Genomic DNA, 23,886 nt, shown 5'->3' on the forward strand with positions numbered 1-23,886 from the left:
TTAATTTTTAGAATTAATTATGTCTTAAATATGTCTTAATATCAAAAAAAATTATAAAAACTTTGAAAGAGATAATAATTAAAGGAATAGATAAGTTATACGAAACAGAGAGTTCAAATATCGTTGGAGGATGCAACTTTGTGCACACCTGAATTAAGCTAGCGTTCACACAAGCGCGATTGAACAAAGAGACTGTTCATATAGCTGCAACTCGCGTCTACCTATGGCAGCAATAACTATGGAACGGTAAAACGCGTACCGCATACAATTTCATCTCTCTGATTTGCTATAATGCGACATCCACTGTGAGTAAATTCTGAAAAGAAAGTACAATTCTTTGCGTATAATCTTTATACATATGAAACCGACAAATTTCTTAATAATTTTTCAAAATAATCACAAAAAATTACATAAAACAATATTACTAAAGATAAATTAAGATTAAATTTCTTTGACATGGGGAGGAGGTATTTTGATTTGAATAAAATAAATGCAACTTTATATAGAAAAAAATAATAATTAGAACTATTTGATACAAGGTAATTTACCATAATTGATAGAAAAATTACTTTTATGATAAAATCATATATCGTATAAATTAATATTCACTGTTTATAAATATTGCTTGATAAGTAGATTATGGACCCATTGGAAACTGAGTCAAAGTGGAGGATCTCATTTAGCCACCCCACGTGCTATTGAACGCGTTTTACGGCCTGTGAGCATGTATCCCGCTACTTTCGCACGAGTCATTAATTTCAGTGCGAAATCCATTGGTTTTCATGATTTATAGCGCGATATATGTTTCTTATTGGAAAGGCGCAGAAAGCAGAACTGAAAACAAAACACACGCGAATAAAAAAAATAGAAAACCAAATATGTATAAGCCAATCATTTTTATTATAAGATGTATAAATATAAATTCTATTATTATTTAAATCATTCGAAAGAAATCGTTATATGTTTGGATTTAAATTCACGCATATTGAAAATATCAATAATCAAGTAAATTTTTCGAAATTTTTATAATTAATCATTATTCACAATTTAATTAAATTATGAAAACTGTTGAAATGAAAAGATATCAAATTATGACAAGAGGATTTTAGTTAGAAGATAAATACTAAAAATAAAATAATCTTTTCTGTTCGCTTTTTATTTGGAGAACGGATAAAATTCATCAATTAGTTTTGTGTGTAAATGAATATCGATATTCTCATTAATAAAAATCTTACCTGCTAGCTGATTGGACGATCGAAGCCAGATAGTCCTCATTAACCGGTTCGATTCGTACTCTTGGCAAGAACGACCGAGATACGGTCCTTGCCCAAAAATCGGCTTCCTTTGTGAATGCAGCTTAACGGTGGAAGGCAGGCCAGTCAGCCAGGAGAAATATGCACACATTCAGGTCCCGTCGTTTGTGAAGAACCAACACTGATGCCCCATGGCGCGATTGTACACTAATACACAGAGCCACCGACCTCTCTCTTCTTTGAAACAGATGACAGAATGACTTGGTTAATGTAACTCACGAGATATTCTACAGGAATACCTTTATATCGCGATTTTATTCGACGCAATGCGACCACTTGATCGTCATGCATGTATGTACTACCAACTCCATTGGCTTTACTCTCTTCTTCTTTCTTCTTTCGTCCTTTCCTTTTCTTTTTCCCTTTGGTCGTTGTTCTTTTCACGGTGAACGCGAGAACTCGTAAGCCTCTTTGGTACGCGAACCGAGATGACCGCGTGCTAATTCGAACTATTCAGAGAAAGGAAACGACAACGTATAACTTCACCAATGGAATGTGCAAAATAATAAGGAAGGGATATAATCATAATCATTCGAATTGCACCACTATTTCTGCACCGTTTCTTAATAACGTTGAATATACACTTTATAGACCACGTTTATCTCACCATGTTTTTCAATTCTTTGTTCTATTTTATGATTTTCGTTTTATAATTTTGCACAACACTTGCAATATTTCTTAATTGCATTTTTCGCTGTTCTCTCATTGTTCGATCACAAGAAACAAGCGCGCGCTTTGAATATGTATTATACCCGCCGTGTGAAATCGTGATACGAACAGCCCTCCGAGGATCGTGCAAAACTCCCCCACTGTCGACGCAACCGGCATCACACTGAAAACCGGCTGGCTCAAGTATTGCTCTCGAGCATGAAGCGGGAATGTAATCAGAAAGCAATGACATCTATTGAGAAAATAAGGAAACATATTGTCGATAATATTGATGTAATAAGTCAATATTTTTTATTCTTAAATATCGAATAATAATATCGAATAATCAATTTATAAAAATAATAAATTGCTAAAATTTTGAAAATAAAATAAATAAAATTAAACAAAAAATTAAAATTTCGTAAGAGTGAAAATTTTTTTACTAATACATAAATTTATCATATCGTTTGAAAATGGTTGAAATATTTTGATGTTGACAACAAGAAAATATAATTTCAAGATAAAAATTTGAAATTTTGTTATTATAAAGTAAAGAAATAAGATAAAGAACAAAAAAATATAATTATATAAATAAAAAATAAATCAAATAAATTGAACTATATGATTGCCAATCTAGGTTATAAATAGTTTATGTTTTTTGAATATAAATATTATGCACAGGCTCGAAGAAAATTATATGACATACGATAGCATAAGTGATTGAAAAGAAGTGAAAAAAAATTGGAAAAATGAATATCGTTACTTGTATCGCACCTATTAATATTGCCGTTGTAAAATATTGTATGTATTTTTTTTTATTTTTTTTATTGGTAATTATATATAAATATTATTTATTATACAGATCAACTAAATAAATTGAATAATAGCAGAATTTATCTGCAATATTTTATATTTTTATTTAAATAACCGTATTTTTAAAATTTAAATTAATAATAATAAAATAGTATTTTATTTTTTTTTTAGAAAATCTTATTTTTATTTTAATATTAATTGTTTTATATATGGAAAAAATAATGTATGGAAAAAAATGAAAAAACATTCGAAATATTATAGAAGTATATGTTACATATATCATTGAAATGTATATAACTTCCTTGATTATTTGAATTTGAATAGAATTTTTCAAAGTATTATATAATATTTTTTTTTACAGGGGGTAAAAGAGACGAAACGTTAATATTGCCAGCAAATGATTCCATTAGCGCTACTTTAGATACTGACCATGTAAAAATTATTAATATTTACAAGATAAAATATAAATAATATATTCTAATCACTTATTTTAAATTTTAGTTATGTGCAAAAACTACTGTGATGATTAGTCCAAATTTTAAACACGATCGTATATGGTTAAATGGACGGTAAATATATTTATTATAAAAAATTTTTTAAATAAAAATACGAATTAAAAACATTTCAAAATATTATAAATTTAATATTTTAGGGAAGAAGATATTAAGAATATTAGATTGCAAAACTGTTTAACAGAAAGTATGTAATTATATTAAAATTCTCAAATTTTTCTTCAGGAAATAAAATATATTATATTTTAGTTAAAAAAAGGGCAGGAAATTCTAATCATATGGATCAATGGAAAATTCATATTTGTTCAGAAAATAATTTTCCAACTTCAGCTGGTTTAGCTTCCAGTGCTGCAGGTTATGCTTGTCTTGTAATAGCTCTTGCTAAATTATATGAAATAAAGGTATTTCAAAATAAACAAGTAAATAATTATAAATTTTATAATATGCAAAGTTAGTTGAATTTTATATGTTTTAATATTAATTTCTAGGGTGATATTACTACAATAGCTCGTGTTGGTTCTGGATCAGCATGTCGTAGTATTTTAGGAGGTTTTGTAAGATGGTATATGGGTTCTCAAACAGATGGGACTGACAGTATAGCAAAACAAATTGTACCTGCCAGTTATTGGCCAGAAATGAGAATTTTAATATTAGTTGTAAGTATTATTTTTGATTTTATTATTTTTTATATTGTATTTATCATTACATTTAATATTCTGTAATAGGTAAATGAAGCAAAGAAAAATGTTTCCAGTGCAATTGGAATGAGAAGAGGTATGGAAACATCTGATTTTCTGAATTTTAGAGTAAAACATATTGTTCCTGATAGAGTGAAAAGTATTGAACAAGCTATTCTACAAAAAGATTTTAAAACATTTGCTGAACAGACAATGAAAGATTCAAATCAAATGCATGCAGCTTGTTTAGATACATATCCACCATGTGTTTATATGAATGATATTTCACATGCTATTGTTGATTTGATTCATGCTTATAATGAAACCGTGAAAGAAGTAAAGGTATTAGTATTTTTTCAAGTTTTTAAATCAATAAATAATAATATATAATAAAGTATTAAAATTTATATTAAAATTTTAATAAAACATGTTATATATTTATTCATTTTAGGTTGCATATACTTTTGATGCAGGACCAAATGCAACTTTATATCTTTTAGAAGAAAATGTAACAGAATTTTTAGGAGTATTAGATTATTTTTTCCCTCCAACAACTAATTTAGAGGAATATAGGAAAGGTTTACCTATTAAAAAAGTTGTACATTCACTAGTAAATATTATCATTTTTGGTATAATAATCATATCTTATTTGATGCATTTAATAATATTTGATTTTGTTTTAGGAACTATTCAATAATATTAATATAAGAAAACAAGCTCCAGGATGTTTTAAATATATTATTTACACTAAAATCAGTGATGGTCCTAAATATTTAAATGATTCTAAAGATCATCTTTTAAATAAAGAAGGATTACCTATTTTAATTAAGGATTATCCTTAATTTATTTTAATTTATAAAGAATATAATAATAATATTTATTATAATGAAAAATAAATTATTATTTATATCTATATTTGTATCTTTTTGGTTTTATTTTAATTATTTTATATTATAAATAAAAATTAAAACTTATGTACATATGTAAATAGAATAGAGCATCTTGAATATTTTTGTAATTTTTAAAGATATTAAAAATTTTTTTATATGAAATTCCTCAATATAAAGAGGGCTATAATGCGACTATAATAATTTTTTTGTAAATGTAAGATTTTTTGATATTTTAAGATCAAAGTCACCTTCATTTTTTTTAAATTATTTGTATTCTTTTATTTCTGGAAATGTTTTAATAAATTCCATAACTTTTATATCGATTTCATATAATTTTTGTATTAAAAAATTTTTCAATATTTTTAAAAGTGACAAACATTTAAAATAATCAGAATTATTGCTTTATTCTGTATAATGATTAGAAGATAAATAAAATTTAATGAAATGTGTTAAATATTTGTGTTGAATATTATTTTATTTATATCATTTTAATAAAATTTATTGAAAATTTATTCTTATTTCACACGTTTATAAATAATAAGTAAATAAATAATTAATAATATAAATAATAAATAATATATTAAATATTTGCATTGGATACTATTTTATCTACATTCTATATTTATCTTTATTTTATTTATAAATAATAAGTAAATAATAATTATTTTATAAATAATAAGTAAATAAGTAATATTTTGATAAGTAAGAACTTTTTCCTGTCATCTTACATATATACATATGTATATATATATATTTAAGTTAGGTTAGTAGCTAAGTATAATTAAAAGAATTTTAATAAAATTTTCATAGATTAAATATTATCTTACATTTTGTAAATATAATAAAAATATTTTAGAAGTAACTAATTATTTGTAATTATTTAATTTCAGTGAAAAATCGAAAAGTATACAAATTTAATCATGTGCAAAACGAAATTTGTTAGATCATTTTTGGACAAAATTCTTAAAAAGCCTAATTTCGCACAATGTTTACAAAAAGTTAAGTTTTTAATATTTTCTAATTTTTCTTTTTTCAATAAATTAAGTATTATAGTAATAAATTTATTTTTAATTTATTATAAATTATTTTTTTCTAAAAAGCTTCAGATTGTATCAGCAGGAAATGGAAATTGTAAAGCAGAATTGGTTGTATCCCAGGAACATTTAAATATATATGGATTGATGCATGGTGGTTTTACATCTACTCTTATTGATGCTGTCTCTACATATGCTTTAATAACCCATGAAAAAAATAGCAAACCAGGTGTTTCATTAAATTTAAATATTACGTAAATATAACTTTTTATATATTTTTTATACATCTTATATATAAAAAATAATAATATATTAAATCTTTTATATATAAGAAATATATATATATATATATATATGTATATTAATTAATTATATAACATAAATATATAATAATATATATAGGTTTATGAAACCTGCTCTTTCTGGTGAGCTGATAACAATTAATGCAAGAACAATACGTGTTGGAAAAACAGTAGCTTTTATTTCAGTAGATATTACAAAAAATGCAGGGAAAGATATAATTGTTAATGGAACGCACATAAAATTTATTGGAAAGTAAAATAAATAAAAGAACGCATATATTATTATATATTGTTAATATTTAATGAACACTTTATATGTGAATATGTATATATAGTACAATAGATAGTACAATAGTATATTATAAAATTTAAATTCTAGTACTGTCTCAATGTGTATATTTGTCATTACATAAATGAATACAATTTCTTTATTGAACATTGCATCATAATATCCTTCAAATATTAATCTATTCTTTGCTGTAGATATTTTTATTTAACAAAAATTTTTAAAAAATTTAGATATTAAAAAATATTATTAATTATTTTCTACAATACTTTTAGAAATTTTATAAAAGTTAATGTGTACATAATATATAAGATAACACATGGCACAAAATCATAAAAATATAATTATTCAACATATTAGCAATCAATATAAAAATGTATATATTAAATTATAATTGTATTTGTGATTTGTTTTTATTTAATATTTGTGATAAACAAAATTTATTAATATAAGTTTTTTTATATTACTAACATATAATGAGTATGATATTTATTTATTATCTATATAAAAGAGAAAAGAGTGAAGTGATATGTAAACTCTTGCATTGTTCACAAGGAAAAATATTACTGCATAAAATACGATTAAAATATTTTTATTATTTCATCTAAGTCAAACATACACACACACGCGCGCGCGCGCATGCACACACACATATGTATATATATACCATTCAAGCAATACAAAATAAAAATTATGAAAAATCGCAATAAGTAAATAAGCTCTATTGCTTATATAAATATCATTAAGCTCTTTTTAGTACTATTAAAGTATCAGATATAAGACTAGAGATAATAATAAACACTTAAATAACAAATTCAAATCCGATATAAAAGCAACAAGGATTTAATTTTTTTAAATTCAATCAGGCTTTAGATATGTACAATGATGTAATAATGCAATATTTAAAATGAAGCGAATTTAGATATAAAATAATAAAATCAAATGCCTATTGAAACAATGGCACATCTATTGATCTTTCGATCTTTTCACGTCCTCTAAAAGAGATTTCAATTCTTTTACCATATAAGACAAAGATTCTGCAAGATCTCTAATTTTTTTAGATTCTTGCTCCGTTTCTTCGATTTTTTTCTCTAAATATTCAAGTTTTTCGCTATAACTCTGTGCATTTATATTCTTCACATTAAAAATGTTTTTCGATGGCAAATATTTAGTTGCACTACGTCTAAATCTCGAAATCGTATTACTATGATCTTCACATCCATCACAACATTCAGACCAAACTCTTAAATCTATGTATGGAATTTCATCACAAGTAACGAATTTATTATCACCTTCTGGCAATAAGAACACATTTGGTTGAATTCTGTTAATATTGTCACCATTATCACATAGAATCCTAGCTAAACTCGTCTGTTTAATTTGAGCGAGTTGCTCTGGTTTGAAAACAGTTGGATTCTCATACCAAAACCTGTCCCCATTTCTAGTACGTCGGAATTGTTCCAATAAAAGACATTTGAAAAGTGGTCCTACTTTTGCATTAGGGAGTTGATCTTCTAATACTCCACCAACCCAAACATCTATGTTCCCAGGATGACCATACAATTCTCTTAATTTTTGTCTAACCTTAGCGCTACGAATTTCACCAACTAGATCCTCAAATGTCTCTACGTGAGACATATTGCAGAATCGTCGCCATTCCAAATAACTTGGTAGAGCATGATCCCTACCACGTTGGATATTCATTGCAGCTAAATCTAATGCAACTGCATGAGCAGTACGGAATAATTGTTCTGTAAGTTCTGTATTCAAATTTTCTTCTGGTAATTTTAATTTTGCTGCAGTGGCAAACATTCCTCTCATCAGTGGATCTACGCCACCTTCCTCAACCAATCTCCAAGGTGAGAAGAAGGCGTCTCTTAGCTTAAGAGGACCCTGAGGAATTGATTGAAAAGATTCGTTAAAACGTTCCAATCGAGGTTGAATCAAAGTATGACCAAATCTCAAAGCTGCAGTGGCAAAAACGTTGGAGATACTAGCATCAAGATTAGAGTCATAACCACGATATGAGCCTAAAAGTTCTTCGGCAGTACCATCAAACACATGAGGAATCCATTGTTGATAAGTAATATGCTGCATTTCAGCGCCAACGATTTTTCTGGCCTCCTGATATAATTTTTCTCCATTCCATTGAGGATTCATATCACGTAACGAACGAGCTATGCGATTATGTTCACGCAGCCATATTGTATGCATCGCCAAAAGACCTACTTGTTCATTGGCTCTGATATCTCCGGCTACGAAGCAATTGATAGTGCTTTCTATAGGATTTCTTCTGCAATCAACAAATTGACCAGAAGCATATGGAAGTAGAGGCTTCTGACCAGGAATTGTTGGTCCTTCTCGTAATAAACCATGATCAGTAGTGAGATCACGCAGATCTCTGGCTAAAGTATCATCGTAACCATATACTTGAGAAGCATCTATATAACTAGTTAATTGATTTAATTGCTCTCGAGGGGTAAAACTACCCCATAATATACTAGTTGCACCCGAACCGCAAACTGCACTAGTCCTAATAAAATCGATGCATCTTCTGTTATTAACTCTGGGATCATTACGGGGTACGTCCATGGGGAAACAAGGTGCAGCATTATCACAAGATTTTTTGCAGTCTATGCCATCCCAAGATTCACTGGAAACTGCTGGTAGAGCATGATCTAAATCATGATCTAGAAATTGACCCCATTGCATCACCATATGTGTTATCCCATTGTCTGAAGTCACTTTGTGAGTGGCTATCAGTGTCGTGGAGATTAAACGTGCCGAAGGTTTCGGATATCCATAATAAAGGCGACCTTTCTCCCAACCTACTGGTGATGAAAATCCATTTTCATAAATTGGTTGTAAAACTCTACGAAAACCAGTATAGGAGGAACCCCAAGTAGGATGGCGTAGATTGTTACAACTACCATCAATGCTGCGGTATTTATTGTGATAGCACATATTCGTGCAATTCTGACGATGCCTGTGACCAGTACATCCGGATAATCTTTCGATTTCTCTGACCTATAATAAAATTGCAGAATTTTTTTCTTATTTATTATTCTGAAAAAAATTATTCTCTAGAAAAAGAATTAATAAAATTTGCTAAAACGTTTTTAGATAAAAAAATTTAATATGAATCAATAAGTAATATGATTTCAATATTTCATCAATTTTTCTTTTTTTTTATTGTTTTTCAATAAAATAGCACATCTTATAATAGTGATTATTATTAATTATAATAATATTAATTATCACTTTTTGAAGAGAAATTATTTTTTAGATTAGTAATATCAAATTAAAAACTATATAAATTTGATTCTTATCATATTTATATTAACTTAAGAGAACAAAATTATTTTAATTAAATAATTAATTCAAAGAACATACCTGTTCTGCTGTCAGAATTTCTTCGTAACGAAATTCAGTGGTAGTGTTTGCGCTCAAGCCAGAATTTACCATTCGTCGTATATTAACAAGTGTTCTTTCAAAAATTTCTGCTGGTCTGGCAGCCGCACGACCAATAGCATCTGGGAAACGTGCGAGTCTAAATGGATTCACGTGTTGAGGTCTGTCACCATTAAAAAGATCCATCAAAGTGTTGTTTATGGCTCGATCGATTTCTTCTGTGGCATCTTTAAAAGCTCTTATCACGAGCACATCTGTTGCTTCTGGTTGGCGAACACGCACTAAAGCTTGAGCAGTTGCACGGCCATATTGATTCACAGCCGAACATTCGTACCTATATGTACAATTTTTTTATTTATTTGATATATATATATTTTTTATTATAGTACTTGATTAAATTTGAAAGAATTTTGTTCGATTTTAAAAACACTTTTTTCTTATTATTCAATATTTAGAGTTTCAATATTTGATCATAGCAGATAACGAGAAAAAATTCAATTATTGAATAGCTAGAGCTTAAAACAAATTAACAAATTATATAATTTGTATTTATTAAGATTTATAGATAAAATTTCATTATTTGTATCATTTTTCGACTTCTTTCATTTATACATTACCTTACAAAAGTTTAAAAGCAATAATATTTTTGCACAGAATAAAAAATTGTGTTTATTGACATTGACAATTACTTTAAATATAATAAAAAATTAAAGAATTAATAAATAAATAAAAAATAAAAATATTATCTTGTCATCATCTTTTTTTTAATACATTTTTTTATTATTCAGCTAATTTTAATTATAAAAGATACATAATATGTGATCTTTTATTTGAAATTCTTTATTGCTTCGAAACTTTTAGATGGTAACGTATTTCTCTTCAACAAACATTTCCCTTAAAAAATCTCGGAAAGGAAGCATTCAAATTCACCTTCCAGTGTCCCCAGCAGTAACATTATAAAGATACAAGCTCCCCCCACGAGATATTCGAAATCTTTCTCCTTCCATAGCTGTTCCATCCTTCTTCCACTGTATCACCGGTTTTGGGATCCCTTCCACTCTGCAAGGTACCTCGATAATGGTCCCAGGTTCCGCCTCCATATCATGAGGCTCATATGTCATCCTAGGGGGGCTATAAGACTCGTCCACCACGTTCAAATCGGCACTGGTTTCGGCGTATCCATTAGAGTTTCTCGCTTGGCAAACGTATCTCGCCGTGTCCGTTTCCTTCACGGCAAAAATTTTCAATAAACTTCCTTCGTTCTCGATAGCGACACGACCACCCACGTTCAACAATTGACCGTTCCTCCACCATTGAATATTCGGAGTAGGGCGACCATCCACTTTGCAAGTGAAAGAAACATCTACGCCAATTTGGACAGTCTGTGACTCGGGTAATTCGGTGAATCTTAACGACGGTGATACCGTGATCACCGCCCTGGCCTTTCTCGATTTTGTTAAACCCATTTCACTCTTAGCCACGCATTCGTATTCACCAGTATCTTGCTTCGTCACGTCTGATATTATTAATGTCCCATCCTCCTGTATCACGTAATGATTCCCATCGGCAGATACCTCGTTAGAATCACGCATCCATTTGATTTCTGGTATGGGATCGCCTATTACCTCGCAGGTAAAGCTAATGGTACCACCCAGTCTTACCTCCACGTCCTGGGGTCCGTTCATTATGCGTGGCTCGGCTAAAAAAACGTAGAAATGAATAATTTGTTTAAGAATAATTTGTTAAATATTGATTTGTATATTAATGAGATTTTTTTTTATCTTAGAAATATTAGAATTTTAATTATTTATATGGAAATTTATATTTATATTATGTTAGAAATTTTGTTTACCATGTATACAGATTTTTCTATATTTATAAAAATGAAAATTAGATATAATTCTTCTTTTTACATGATTTGATGTGAAAATTAGAAACTATATAATAATATTGTTTTTGTTAAAAATAATATAGGATTAAAGTATGTATTTTCTTGTTTTTGTTATTGATCAATTACATTAAAAAAATGTAAATAAAATAGTTAAAAAGTCAATTTAAATAATAGATTTGTCAATTTATTTTAGGCACAGTGAAATTGCCAGTGACAAATCTTAGTAGAAAATAGGTTTATTTACAATTGTATAGGTAAAATTTATTAGAAATTGATTACATATTTGATTTAATTTGAAATTGATATAATTAAATATGTTATAATCATCAATTAATCATTTTATCAGAATATTTTTTAAATAGACACGAAGATGATATTCATTTATTTTTATATTTATTTAATATATATAATAATAACTGTAAAAAACATTTTCACATTATATTTGTGATAGTATTTATATATTAGTTTTAATAATACATAAATACATTATATGGTATCATATAATATTTTCATACAAAAATTTGATGCTATGAAAATGAAATATGGAACATTTCATAAAAAAAAGTTTGATTGGAAAATAGATAAATAATAAATGTTGATATTTTTTTATTATCATTATAAGTTTTTATATACACATAATCAAAGATAATCGAGGAAACAACTTTCACCACTTTATCAACATCATCATTATTGATTTTAATAAAAAATGTTCATTATATAAATTTAATAATTTTTAATTTGAAATTTATCATATAATTTTAAAACTTTTTCAAGTTTTTATTTTTATTTAAGTACCTTATAATTCGAGCAGAGACTAAATATTATCATATTTCAATTATCAATTATCTATATTTATAATATTATATTATATTACTTTGAAATTATTTTTACTCTTTTGAGTCATTTGAAAAATTAAGATTGTTTATCAAATTGCACTAATTATATTTTTTAATCTCAAATCTGTATAAAATTATTTTTTATTATTTGTACAATTATATGCAATAAGGATTAAATTTAATTACTCAACTACAATGAAAATCATCCATAGACATAGTCGTTAACGATCTTCCCTTCATCTCGTTCGGCGACTGACAAATGGCCGCCATTTCAGATGGTTTGCTTTGAAGCCTCTGCACAAGCCAAACTAAGTTGCAATCGCAAACGAGAGCATTGCTATCTAGGCGAAGCCGCGTCATGGGTCCCACATTGTGAAAAGCGTCCGCTGGTAGATGATGTAGCATATTGCTCTGTAAGAAGAGTCTTTCCAGTGACGGTAAATCATTGAAAGTATCTTTTTTTATTTCTCTCAGGTGATTGTAATGTAGATATAGCTGTTCCAATTTCAGGAGACCAGAAAACGCTCCTGGTGAAATTTGTTCCAAACGATTTTTATATAAATAAAGAATTCTCAGATTTGATGCACCCTCAAAAGTCTTTGGTAAGAGATATCTGATGCGATTGTCATTCAACAGAAGTGTATCTAATTCTGGTAGATTGTGGAAGGAGCCTTGTCGAAGCTCAGCTATGTTGTTGAACCGTAGATCACTGTAAAATTAATATAATTTTTTTAACGATATTATAATGAAATATTTAAATAAAAAAAATAGAATATATTAGAATAATATAAATAATAATAGTAATAATAATGAAATGGAAATTAAAAATTATTTTATTTTTATTTTTTATCTTTTGAGGAAAAGTTATGATGATATCTATATTTTGAAATGAAAAATATAATTTAGAAATGAAATTTTAGGAAATGTAATGTATTTAATGTATAGGAATTGAATATATATTTATAATTATTCAATTTTTATTATCATAATATGAAACTGATTTATTTATTATATTATATTTTTTATTAAATTATAATATAATAAAATTAATATAATTGAAAATATAATTGTGAATTGTATAGTGAAGTATAATTGGAATATAGATATCTTATATTATAATAGAACATCTTAATTATTAATTTATAAATAGAGATTGATCAAATGCTGAAGAGGACAAAAGAAAGAAAATATAACAAAAAAGAATAGAAATACATTTTAAATATACTGACATCACTTTCAATTTTTTATTTATAATTTATTTAAAATTTTTTTTATTTCATCAAAATCTTTTAATAATAGAATAGCAAAAGAATAGCTTCTATCTTCTATTGTTCTATAAATTTGAATCAAAGAAATGAAGTTTTTCAATTTCAAAAATTATGCAAAAGATTGCTGTGTGGGTTGACTGTTATATTTCTTTCGCAATTGAGCAATAATCATGCTTCAAGTATCGATTATAGCTGCAATCAACTTGACAAAACTTGCAAATCAACGAAGCAACTTAAACGCCATCATTCGTTAAAATTTGAAATAATATCGTATACTGGTTCATTTCGACTTGTTCCAGTTAATTATTGAATGGACAACCGGTCTGTATATGTCGTCGACAAACAATCGAGAGATATCAATTAGACATAATTACACGGTTTGTTGTTGCAAAGATCGCTTGAGTTATAAAGCGCGAATCTCTTAATTAACGATTTTATTCGTCTCGTTGCACATTATTCCCTTCATCTAAATTGCCGAGCGAGTTCTCGGTTCGGCGCGTCGGTATTTTAACCTCTTTATCGCTTCAGCTGATCTTCCAGTGGTTCGTTCCGTGCTGAAATACGAACAAGGGAAACGAAAATGGAACGATCCATGAGTAGAGGCGACCATTCGTGACATAAATGCAATAATAGAAGATTTTTCTGTTAAAAAGATTTTGTTAGAAGATTCGCAACGAGAAATGTACTCTGCTTCTTATATTTTCGCCTCATGAATCTTTTTACTAATATCTTTTATCATTGTCAAGTATGACAATGTTGAAGAATACGTGAAATACATGTTTGTGTATATATGATAAAAAATTTTCTTATATTTAGAAAACAGAAATAACTATATTTATGGAATTTTTAATAATATGATGTAAGGTAAGCAAGATTTAGAGAGAAAAGACGAAAAAAATATAAAAAAGATTTTCTTTCATTAATTCAGTGATATTATTGTATGTATACTTTTATAAAATAATATCAACGTATATTATATTATATTATATTTAGCAATTTGTAATTGTTACAATTTGTTATTAATATTCATAAATATCTGATTATTATTTTATCAATCATGATTCAATATTTTTTTTCATCTTTTTACAATATAGTATTAAGAAATATATGTGTGTATATATATAAATGCAATTAGAAGGATGAAACAAAATTTTTTTAATTTCAAATATATTTAAAAAATTATTATAATTTGTGTAAGGAATATTAATTTAAAAAAAAATAAAGCATCATATCAAAATTATCATATTTATTGACAGGTTATGTTTCTATATTAAATTCTTCTAATAACATGTACTCTAAATATTGTCAAAAAATTATAAATATTTTTCTTGTTTTCTATCACATAACATTTCACGTAAAAAGATGATTCTTTTTTTATCAATATTCTCTCTTTATTTTGTTTAATGTTTCTTTCGGTTTTAAATTATGATTATATTTCAGAATATATTAATTCGAAATATTCAAGGAAATATTAATTCTTTCTTTAGATAAAAAAACAAAACCATATCAAATTATGTCCATACCAAATTATGTCTAATATATTTATATGATATGCTATTGGGGAGAACGAAATCGATAAAAATGATAATGAGAAATAAATTCACTTTCACCTTAGTTGGACGACTTTGCTGTTTTAAATACCGTCATAAATATTATTAGCAGTCGTTATTTATCTAAATTTACCATCATAATTTGCTTTGCAATTTGACACCAATATGATTCAATAAAAAATTATAGCTATTAATATTAATAAACCTATCAATCGATGATTATCAAATTAAATTAAAATCGTATTTTTAGAAACATTCAATAATTTTAATTTTTTTATTTTTTCAATATATATTTTCGATATATTTTTTATTTAGCAAATTCAGAGATCGATGGTATTATTATTTACATTGATATTATTTTTTATTTATTATTAAATTAATAAATTTTTAATTTTTAATATTAAATTAATATTAAATTAATATTAAATTTTTAACATATAATAATAATTCTAATCGAAAGAAAAAATCATTAAATTAAAATAGGAAGTTTTTTAGAAATAAAAATATTTAATATTTCATTATAATTTTTTTACGATTTTAATTATTAATATAATTATTAATATAATTAAAATATTATTAGACTATTTGTATAATATGTAATATTTATCTTATAATATTCTTATTGTAAATTAATCCAACTTTTATATGTTATCTTTTATTTAATTTTCAGAATAATTTTTCCAATGTATATCTATTAATTGTTTAAATAATAATAAGGAAAATTTTTATCTTGAAGATATATCAGTATTTAGCAAAAGTATATTTATTCAATGAAATCGAAGCAAACTGCACTTAAAGGGTACCTGCTCGATATTCAGGTCAATATCCATAATAAGTATTTCTTCGTCGATCGATTCGAAGACCATTTTATTATTTCAAAAAACTTGAATTCCAAAATTACGTATAATAAACAATAATTTCCAATCGTTTTATTAAAATCTGATTGAAAATGATATAATGAAAATATTTTATGTAAAAAAAAGATGTTTTCCATTTATTTTTAATTTATTTATAATACATTTATATAATATATTTTATTTGTGTAATATAATATTAGTTATAATATAAAATGAAATAAGTTCGATTTAATTTGATATAATATATTCTTTTTTTTTTAAATTTTACTTAATTAGTAAAAAAATTTTATTTAATTATTTTATTTAAAATTTTATTTCGATTATAAATTTATATCATTAAGTCTTGAAGATATATTATTTTGCTCTGTTATCTTATCTATTTTATTTAAAATTATAAAATTGTTTGTTATTAATAAGTTCTAAAATTTTATCTATCATTTTCGTTAATTCTATTTAATATTTTACCTATATATAATTTTATTTATATTTATTTTATATTTTATATCTATTAAAGATATTTAAATTTACAATGTCTTCGTTATATTATATAAATATTTGGTTAAATTCGAATTAATCGTTCTTAACGAGCGAGTTTCATTATTTTTGTAAGGATACTTCAATTTAACGAGACTATTTTACACAACATAGGGAGAAACCATCGAGAAGTATTCATCGTATTGACGATCAATCGAAATACAATTCGACTTTTACGTAAATGAATGAAAATAACATTCAGTTCCAATGAATAAATAATTTTATTTATGTGTTTCAGATCGTTCCAATGTTATCTATTCAATAGAAATTTGTTGCTTTCCTTTTTTTTTTACCGATTTTTTACAATCAAGTTTTAAACACTCTTTGTCTACAGTTGTATACAGAAATAAGACACTAGAAAGATGAGTGTACTGCGTGAAAATAGAGTCTAGGAAAGCATCAAGGTTAGCTTACAGTGAATCACGCAGGGCGAAATTTAACAATATGTGTTGAGCTTTTTCGATCATTTCTTAATATACACGATTTATATATTACGAATATGAAATTGAATAAGATTTATCGTATTAGTATAAATAAACATGGTATATTGCCAAAAATTCAAATTATGCAGAGTGGACGATGGGAAGAAATCTTTCAATTTGAAAAACACTATTTGTTTCGCGTGTTTCATTTGACACTTGACAGTAGAAGCAATTTATTATAATTATTAACAAATAAGCGTATAGAGATTAGATTTTTGCGTAATCGTGGTGTTGACAGAACAAAAAAATAATGCCATTAAAAGAAGAAATAAATATGCACATAGATATATGTAATAGTATGTAATTTTATTTGAGATATTAACTAATTGTTATTCAATTTTTATTTTTCTCTTCTTTTTGGTAAACTAAAATTTTTTCATTTTTTTTTTTTTATATCTTTTTACTTCTTTAATAAAACATAATCTTTCAATTCTTTTTATCAAAAATAAAATATAGCAAATGTCCAATAATAAGATAAACTTATCCATTTATCTTTGTTTTAAAATAATTATTAGATAAAAGGAAATAAAAAAATAACATAATTTTTCAATTTAATAAAGGTAACTACTATTTTAAAAAGTTATAATAAATTAAAATAGGATATTATTTCTTTTGGAAAATGAAAAAGACTTTGAAAAAAAATAATAAAATTATGTTATTAGCAAATTATTGTATTTCAAATTATATTATATTTATATGAAGTATAAATTACTTTATGATATTTCTGTTATGCAATAGGTCATATGGATTAATTGAGAAACAACGGTTTAAATAAAAGCAATATCTTTTAATTACGTTTCTTTATGGATAAGAATATTGCAGTGTATACTCATATCTGAGTCATCTCTCAATACAAACAATTTATCGTACTTTCTTTAAAAGATTCAATTGATATTTTTGCAGTTAATGTTCGGCTTTATGATTAATTATTTCACATAAAAACTAAATTTATTCATGAAACTTCTCTATTTCCGAAACTTTCACTCTTAATTGTGATTTGAAAAAAATTGTTTAAAACGATTTCATAATTTTCTACATATGTATATTTTATGTTTAATATTATAAGAAGAAATATTTGATAAAATAGAATTTTTTATGAAAATGTAAAAAGTAAAAACATTATTAGAAAAAAAATTATTATAAATGTTGTTTATAATAATAATATTTTCATATACTATATATATAGAATATATATATTATATAATATATACAGCCTTTTAATAAATATAGTTTTAAATAGCGAAAAGAAAACGTAAAAAACAAAAACAAATTGAAACAAAGTCCTTAACCTGAAATGATAGAAGCGGTAAAATATTGATAAAACATTATCTATGGTTATATTTTTATCGTTTTTTCACTCAAAATATAAAATATATCCATTTTTTAAAAGAAATATATTCGTTGTTTTTTTCACGAAAAACTAAATTAATTGTTTTTCTTGCAAAAAGAAAGAAGGAAGAGAGGAAAATAGAAATTCGTATATAAACAGATTCATTTTTACAGAATATATATAGATGATATCATGTATTGAAACGATGATAAGATCAAAGAAACATTTCGAAAATTTTATAAATGAATAAATTTATTTTTTAAAGATAATTTACAAATTGAATTAAAATAATATTAAAAAATTTGTAAATAGTTCTGAAATTTAAAATGATCATTTATTTCTTTTTTTTATTCAAATCCTGTTATATATAATTTTTTTAATAGAAAAATTATAGCTTTCTACTTTAAAAAAATAAAAGAAATAATTTCTTAATTAAAAATTTATAATATTCGTTGAAATAATTTATTAGTAAAAGTTTTTTAAAATGTCTTATAACAAATTCTTTAATTAATATTAAAAATTAGATTGAATCGATGCATGAAAGAATAGACCACACACATTCATTCGAAAATTCATCTGCATCCATGATATGGATTCGTTTAGTCTTCAAATATTCGTTTACATCCGCTTTCTCACCTCTTATATATATAGTTTAAGCTGTATGGTCACGCCTATTTTAACTATATTCGAATACACGTTGTTCGGCTGTATAAAGAAACTGAAGTATAAAACTATACGATTTTAACATGACTTTAAATAAAATTATTAAAAATTCAAATATGTCAAAAATGTTAAAAAAATTATATATATAATCTTATTAAAAAAAAAAAAAGAGAGAAAATCAGAACTTTTTTATAAACTTCTTCAATAATTTTATAAAAATTAATCATTTAAGATGAGATCATAATGCGAACCATTTAAACGTATATACAAAAAATACATTCATAAAAATTACTAAGTAAAATAATTTCTGAGAACATCTTTTTATATAACATCCATGCTTTTTTCTTTTGTGTTAATTTTCGAAATGTTGAAAATTAAATGATAAACAATTTTGTTTGTAAAATTGAAGATTTTCTATTCGAATGATTTGTGTTTCATTGATTATTTTAAAAAATAATAAACATATTATTATAAAATAATCTAAAAAAAGTAATCTGAAATAAGTATTATTATAATATATCCCATTCATATTTAAAATACGATTCTCTAATTATGTGAAGGGGTATATATCTTTGATCAAGTTATTGCCTTTATATCACTAAAGTAGTTTATCATCAATCTCAAGTTTGAATTGATTCATTGCTGTATGATTTTTCTTAATTATCGTATTAGAATTAATTATATGACTTATAATATAATGATATATATTTATGAATTTATAGAATTTCAAAATTGTTTAATATCAAAAAAAAATTTTCTAATTTCTTAAAAGCTAAACTTCTCGAAAAAAATACATATAAAGTACATATAGAAGAAATATATTTGTGGATAAATAATAAAATTCAATCAATATTATTAAATCTAATAAAATAAATCAATATTATTAAATCTTTAGACTTTCAAGAATTCTAAAATTCTTTTTCGTAGAAATCCTTCAGTTCATATAAAATAAATATATCTAATTGAAAAGAATACTTGACTATAAGCAAGCTACGTAATTCCTTACTTCCCACATGCACTTATGTTCAGAAATATTCACAGCCTACACCATAAATATTTGTCGATTACTACGATTCCTGTAATTCGCCTAGGGACATAGTATATATAGATAGGCATACCATAAATCGTGGCGTAACCATTGGCCGGAGGGATTAAAAGTAGTGTAAAAGGAAAAAAAAAAAATAAGAAAGGATTTAAAGAAGCATCCACTTACAGGACTGTCGTATTAGTTGGTACCCGTGGTACACGATTCAGTTTCTGAAGCATGCATCTCACAGTAGTCCCGAAGCACATACACTTATGAGGGCACTCCACGTTCCTACCATTTTGCCATTGGTGCGTATAAAACGATGGCAGGATGAACAGGAGCGAACAAATGACACTTAACGTTAACCTCATTTTGCGATACCCACGTGATCAATCTTGTTCACATCGAAATTGTTCCTTGCACTATTTCACGCTTGCACGTGTTGCATAGAGATAAATGTATCTTCGTACATACAAATTATGATTGCAATCTTTAGACGCGATACTTTCACTTCTACTTCAGAAATCCATAATTTGTTTTTATAACTATTAAAATTAGGACTAAGATCCTGAAGGATTATTAAAATTTATTAGTTGATAGGATCTTTGAAATCCTATCGACTTTATACGGTGAATATTTATTATATTTTGATAGTGGTTTATGTAATTTTATTAAATGTTGTTGTTTATTAAATGAAGATCGTGAAAAAGAAAAAAATATTTGGTGAAAAATTTGCATGCAACTCAACGTAAGTTGGATTAAATTGATAGTTTTAGATAATGAATTTTATAATTTGATTTTTTTTTAAAAACTTTAAAAAAAATGTTTTTAGGAATAGTATGTGTTGATTTTTAAAATTGCCTGTTATCTCATTTACAGTATGTCTTGTTTAAATATTTTTAAAATTATTGAAATCAAATTTTAGAAATTTATATGTATCAAATCAAAATTTGATATATGTTTTTATTACTAAATCTAACATATTTTTCCAATAATTTTAAATGACTTCTTTTCTAATTGTTTATCAAAAATAAAATAAAAAACTTAAACTAGACATACTCTCTCTACTCTTCAAACCTCATTACATTTCACCAATTCTCATTAAAACTTCAAAACAATTTATTCTAAATTTCAATCATATAAAATAATTTTTTCTTCAACTTTCAAATTCAAAATCACTTCCTTCACAAAAACTTCACCGATCCAAGATTTCAAAATTAGAAGAAACTAATCCGTTATATATGTATTATATCTCGGTGAGATTTCTTCAGAGCCGTGTATAACTGTCGAATATCGTCTACGAGGGACGAAGCAACGGCGGCGATGAAGGAATAAATAAGGACGACGCCGCTGCTGCGTTCTCGTCTCGTCGCGGCGGCTTGACTACTACTGGAAGCACGTCTTGCCCGAGTATACGTCTGCGCGAGCGTATATACGCGAGCTTTTCCACATGAGTATTCCTCCCTCTACTACTTCCAACCGCAACGTTCGGCGCCGATCTGTCCCTCTCCCTTTTCTTCCTTCTCGTTTTTTCTTTATTTACCTGCACACGTGGATGTATTCGGTATAGTACGGTAACTTTTGTAATATTGCAAGATCGTAAAATAGCATTGAGCATCAAAATGGGCATATCGAGTGTTTAGACAAGTATATTGATGGAAATTTAAGAAGATGAAAATTTGAATAATTAATATTTTGATAATATTGATGGATATTTTGATAATTTAAATTTAACATTGATGTTTTTAGATTTTTTATCCAATCTGTTTTGTCTTCTTTATGTCAAAAAATTTCTGGAATTAGAAGATAATAAATAAAAAATAAAAGAATAAAAACATATAGAAAGATATATCAATTATATAATAGAAATGAAAACAAATGAAATATTTCTTTAATAATAATGTAAATGTTTTTTAATATCAAATTAACTTGTCATACAGGTTAAATGATTTTGAATAATAAATATAGAAAGATAAAGAAAAAAAAATATTAATAAATGTCTATAATGTAAATACATATATCAAATATAAGAAAAATATATTTATTACTTTTATGTAATAGAGTATTTTAGCATATAATAATCGTAAAAAAAAACTATTATATTTTGCATGCAAAATAAAATTTTAATTGCTTCTGAAATATATAAAACTGAATAAAAGACAAGTTTTTTTTCTATCCTGCAAGGAATATTTCGTTTTTATTTTATTTTATTAAAAAAGGATATAATATACAAACACATTATATTTTTCAAATTAAAAAATAATTATAAAATTAAAAAAAAGATAGATATTTATTATTTACTAGATATTTACTATAAATATTTACTATTTTCTTTTAATAATATTTACTTTATTACACATAAATAAAAATGTACTTCAGTTTGAAGTAGTTTTAGATAATTCTTTCTACTTTGTTGTATGTCTCTTTTTGCTGTATGCGATTTCAAAGAAACCGTTGCTATATAATTGGATGCTTTATATCTGTCCATTTTAATGTTTCTGTACGCAGTGCTCTATGGGACACAGTGTATTCCCGCGTAGCAACGTTGCGACGTTGCATTGCGTGTTATGGCTTCTTCCCTTGCCTTTTGAGATCTCGGTCAGAATTGACAGTAGTCGTTGCTTTTGTATTCTAAATCGTACACTGTCAACATTTAAATTCTGAAAGTCTTTCAAATTTTAACACTAAGAGAAAAGTATTATTTCGTTTATCAAAATCCCTTATTTCCTATAAAAATATTATATTCTGTCAAGATAACGAAAGTAAGAAATATTCGATAATAAAATCATGTTTACAACTTTTTTATTATTATTTTATTTTTTATATATTATGTTTCGATATCGTATTTTATATATGTATCATATTTATATGTTTTTGAGTCAAATATCTTTCATTTTAAGAAAAGCGAATGTATTGCATTATTATTGTACTAGACTATACTATTATATATCCATGTATTGAAAGCAAAGATAATCTTATAAAAAGAAAGTGTCATCAAGGATACTAAGTTCGAAACTTATAATGCAACATTAGATTCATCTTAATTCTAACCTAACTTTCGCTCTACTTTGTCAGCTCTATTTATTAAAGTTTATCATCAACAAAGATTTTAATTTTCTTATTCTTGGAATTACAATTCCTCTTAGACCTTTACAATTAAAATCACGAAACTATTACCAACACATCTATACGTGATGGTGTTCCATACATGTATACATTCGTACCTTCATAGAATATGTTTTCCAAGCCGTACATTTCACACGACAGAAACGCAATATTCGGCGTAATGCGATATTTATCGATACTGTCCTCACGTGCGCATTCCTATTAACATTCCGTATGAAATCTACAGATAGATAAGTGGAATGCTTTGTACAAAGGCACGTTTACATATACTCTGGTATTTAGATGCATCTGTGCTTGTAAAGACGTGCATGCATGCAAAGTTCAACGAGCGCTGGGGAAGCTGGCGCTAAACGGCAATCCTTCACACTAGGTAACTGATCGGTGATTGTTGCTTCCTTCGTTGTTTTTTTTGATAATACTGTTATCCAATATAGAA

The 23,886-nt window shown here is 25.8% G+C and overlaps 4 protein-coding genes across 19 annotated transcripts in view; 2 read left to right on the forward strand and 2 right to left on the reverse strand.

Moving 5' to 3' along the window:
• LOC108001828 (carboxyl-terminal PDZ ligand of neuronal nitric oxide synthase protein-like) overlaps nt 1-2,158 on the reverse strand; it is a 31,172-nt gene extending 29,014 nt beyond the window's left edge. For 2 of the 6 annotated variants that reach the window (XM_062071072.1, XM_017063054.3), the window contains exons 1-2: nt 1,553-2,158; nt 1,236-1,490 (exon numbers count right to left, since the gene is read on the reverse strand). The gene's annotated coding sequence lies outside the window, so the exon portion shown is untranslated. Of the gene's footprint in view, nt 1-609; nt 835-1,235 lie in introns of all 6 variants that reach the window. The other 4 variants (XM_062071078.1, XM_062071085.1, XM_062071070.1 and 1 more) reach the window with 4 other exon arrangements.
• A 413-nt stretch (nt 2,159-2,571) lies between these two features.
• Nucleotides 2,572-4,884, forward strand: LOC108001769 (diphosphomevalonate decarboxylase). 4 transcript variants are annotated; one of them, XM_062071104.1, is made up of 10 exons: nt 2,604-2,762; nt 2,946-3,063; nt 3,136-3,206; nt 3,276-3,343; nt 3,427-3,473; nt 3,536-3,687; nt 3,775-3,942; nt 4,012-4,305; nt 4,415-4,573; nt 4,647-4,884. In XM_062071104.1, exons 2-10 carry the CDS (start codon nt 3,042-3,044, stop codon nt 4,803-4,805), a joined length of 1,140 nt encoding a protein of 379 aa, XP_061927088.1. In that variant the 5' UTR covers nt 2,604-2,762; nt 2,946-3,041; the 3' UTR covers nt 4,806-4,884. The 4 variants fall into 4 exon arrangements, with proteins under 4 accessions (XP_016918449.2, XP_061927088.1, XP_061927095.1 ...); XM_062071106.1 differs by having other exon boundaries at nt 2,651-2,791; XM_017062960.3 differs by lacking the exon at nt 2,946-3,063 and having other exon boundaries at nt 2,572-2,762.
• A 617-nt stretch (nt 4,885-5,501) lies between these two features.
• LOC108001755 (acyl-coenzyme A thioesterase 13) lies at nt 5,502-6,625 on the forward strand. 2 transcript variants are annotated; one of them, XM_062071209.1, is made up of 4 exons: nt 5,502-5,616; nt 5,744-5,851; nt 5,954-6,141; nt 6,290-6,625. In XM_062071209.1, exons 2-4 carry the CDS (start codon nt 5,774-5,776, stop codon nt 6,444-6,446), a joined length of 423 nt encoding a protein of 140 aa, XP_061927193.1. In that variant the 5' UTR covers nt 5,502-5,616; nt 5,744-5,773; the 3' UTR covers nt 6,447-6,625. The 2 variants fall into 2 exon arrangements, with proteins under 2 accessions (XP_061927193.1, XP_061927182.1); XM_062071198.1 differs by lacking the exon at nt 5,502-5,616 and having other exon boundaries at nt 5,625-5,851.
• Nucleotides 6,467-23,783, reverse strand: LOC108001810 (peroxidasin). Of its 7 annotated transcripts, none has more exons than XM_062071145.1 (7): nt 23,549-23,783; nt 21,402-21,867; nt 20,511-20,837; nt 12,805-13,322; nt 10,817-11,585; nt 9,869-10,220; nt 6,467-9,502 (listed from the first exon to the last, which is right to left on the reverse strand). In XM_062071145.1, the coding sequence occupies exons 3-7, from the start codon at nt 20,693-20,695 to the stop codon at nt 7,442-7,444; spliced, it is 3,885 nt and encodes a 1,294-aa protein (XP_061927129.1). In that variant the 5' UTR covers nt 20,696-20,837; nt 21,402-21,867; nt 23,549-23,783; the 3' UTR covers nt 6,467-7,441. The 7 variants fall into 7 exon arrangements, with proteins under 7 accessions (XP_061927129.1, XP_061927120.1, XP_061927137.1 ...); XM_062071136.1 differs by having other exon boundaries at nt 20,511-20,892; XM_062071153.1 differs by having other exon boundaries at nt 20,511-20,944.
• Nucleotides 23,784-23,886: the final 103 nt, after the last annotated feature.

Source organism: Apis cerana, linkage group LG1 (assembly GCF_029169275.1).
Source record: "Apis cerana isolate GH-2021 linkage group LG1, AcerK_1.0, whole genome shotgun sequence".
NCBI lineage: Eukaryota > Metazoa > Arthropoda > Insecta > Hymenoptera > Apidae > Apis > Apis cerana.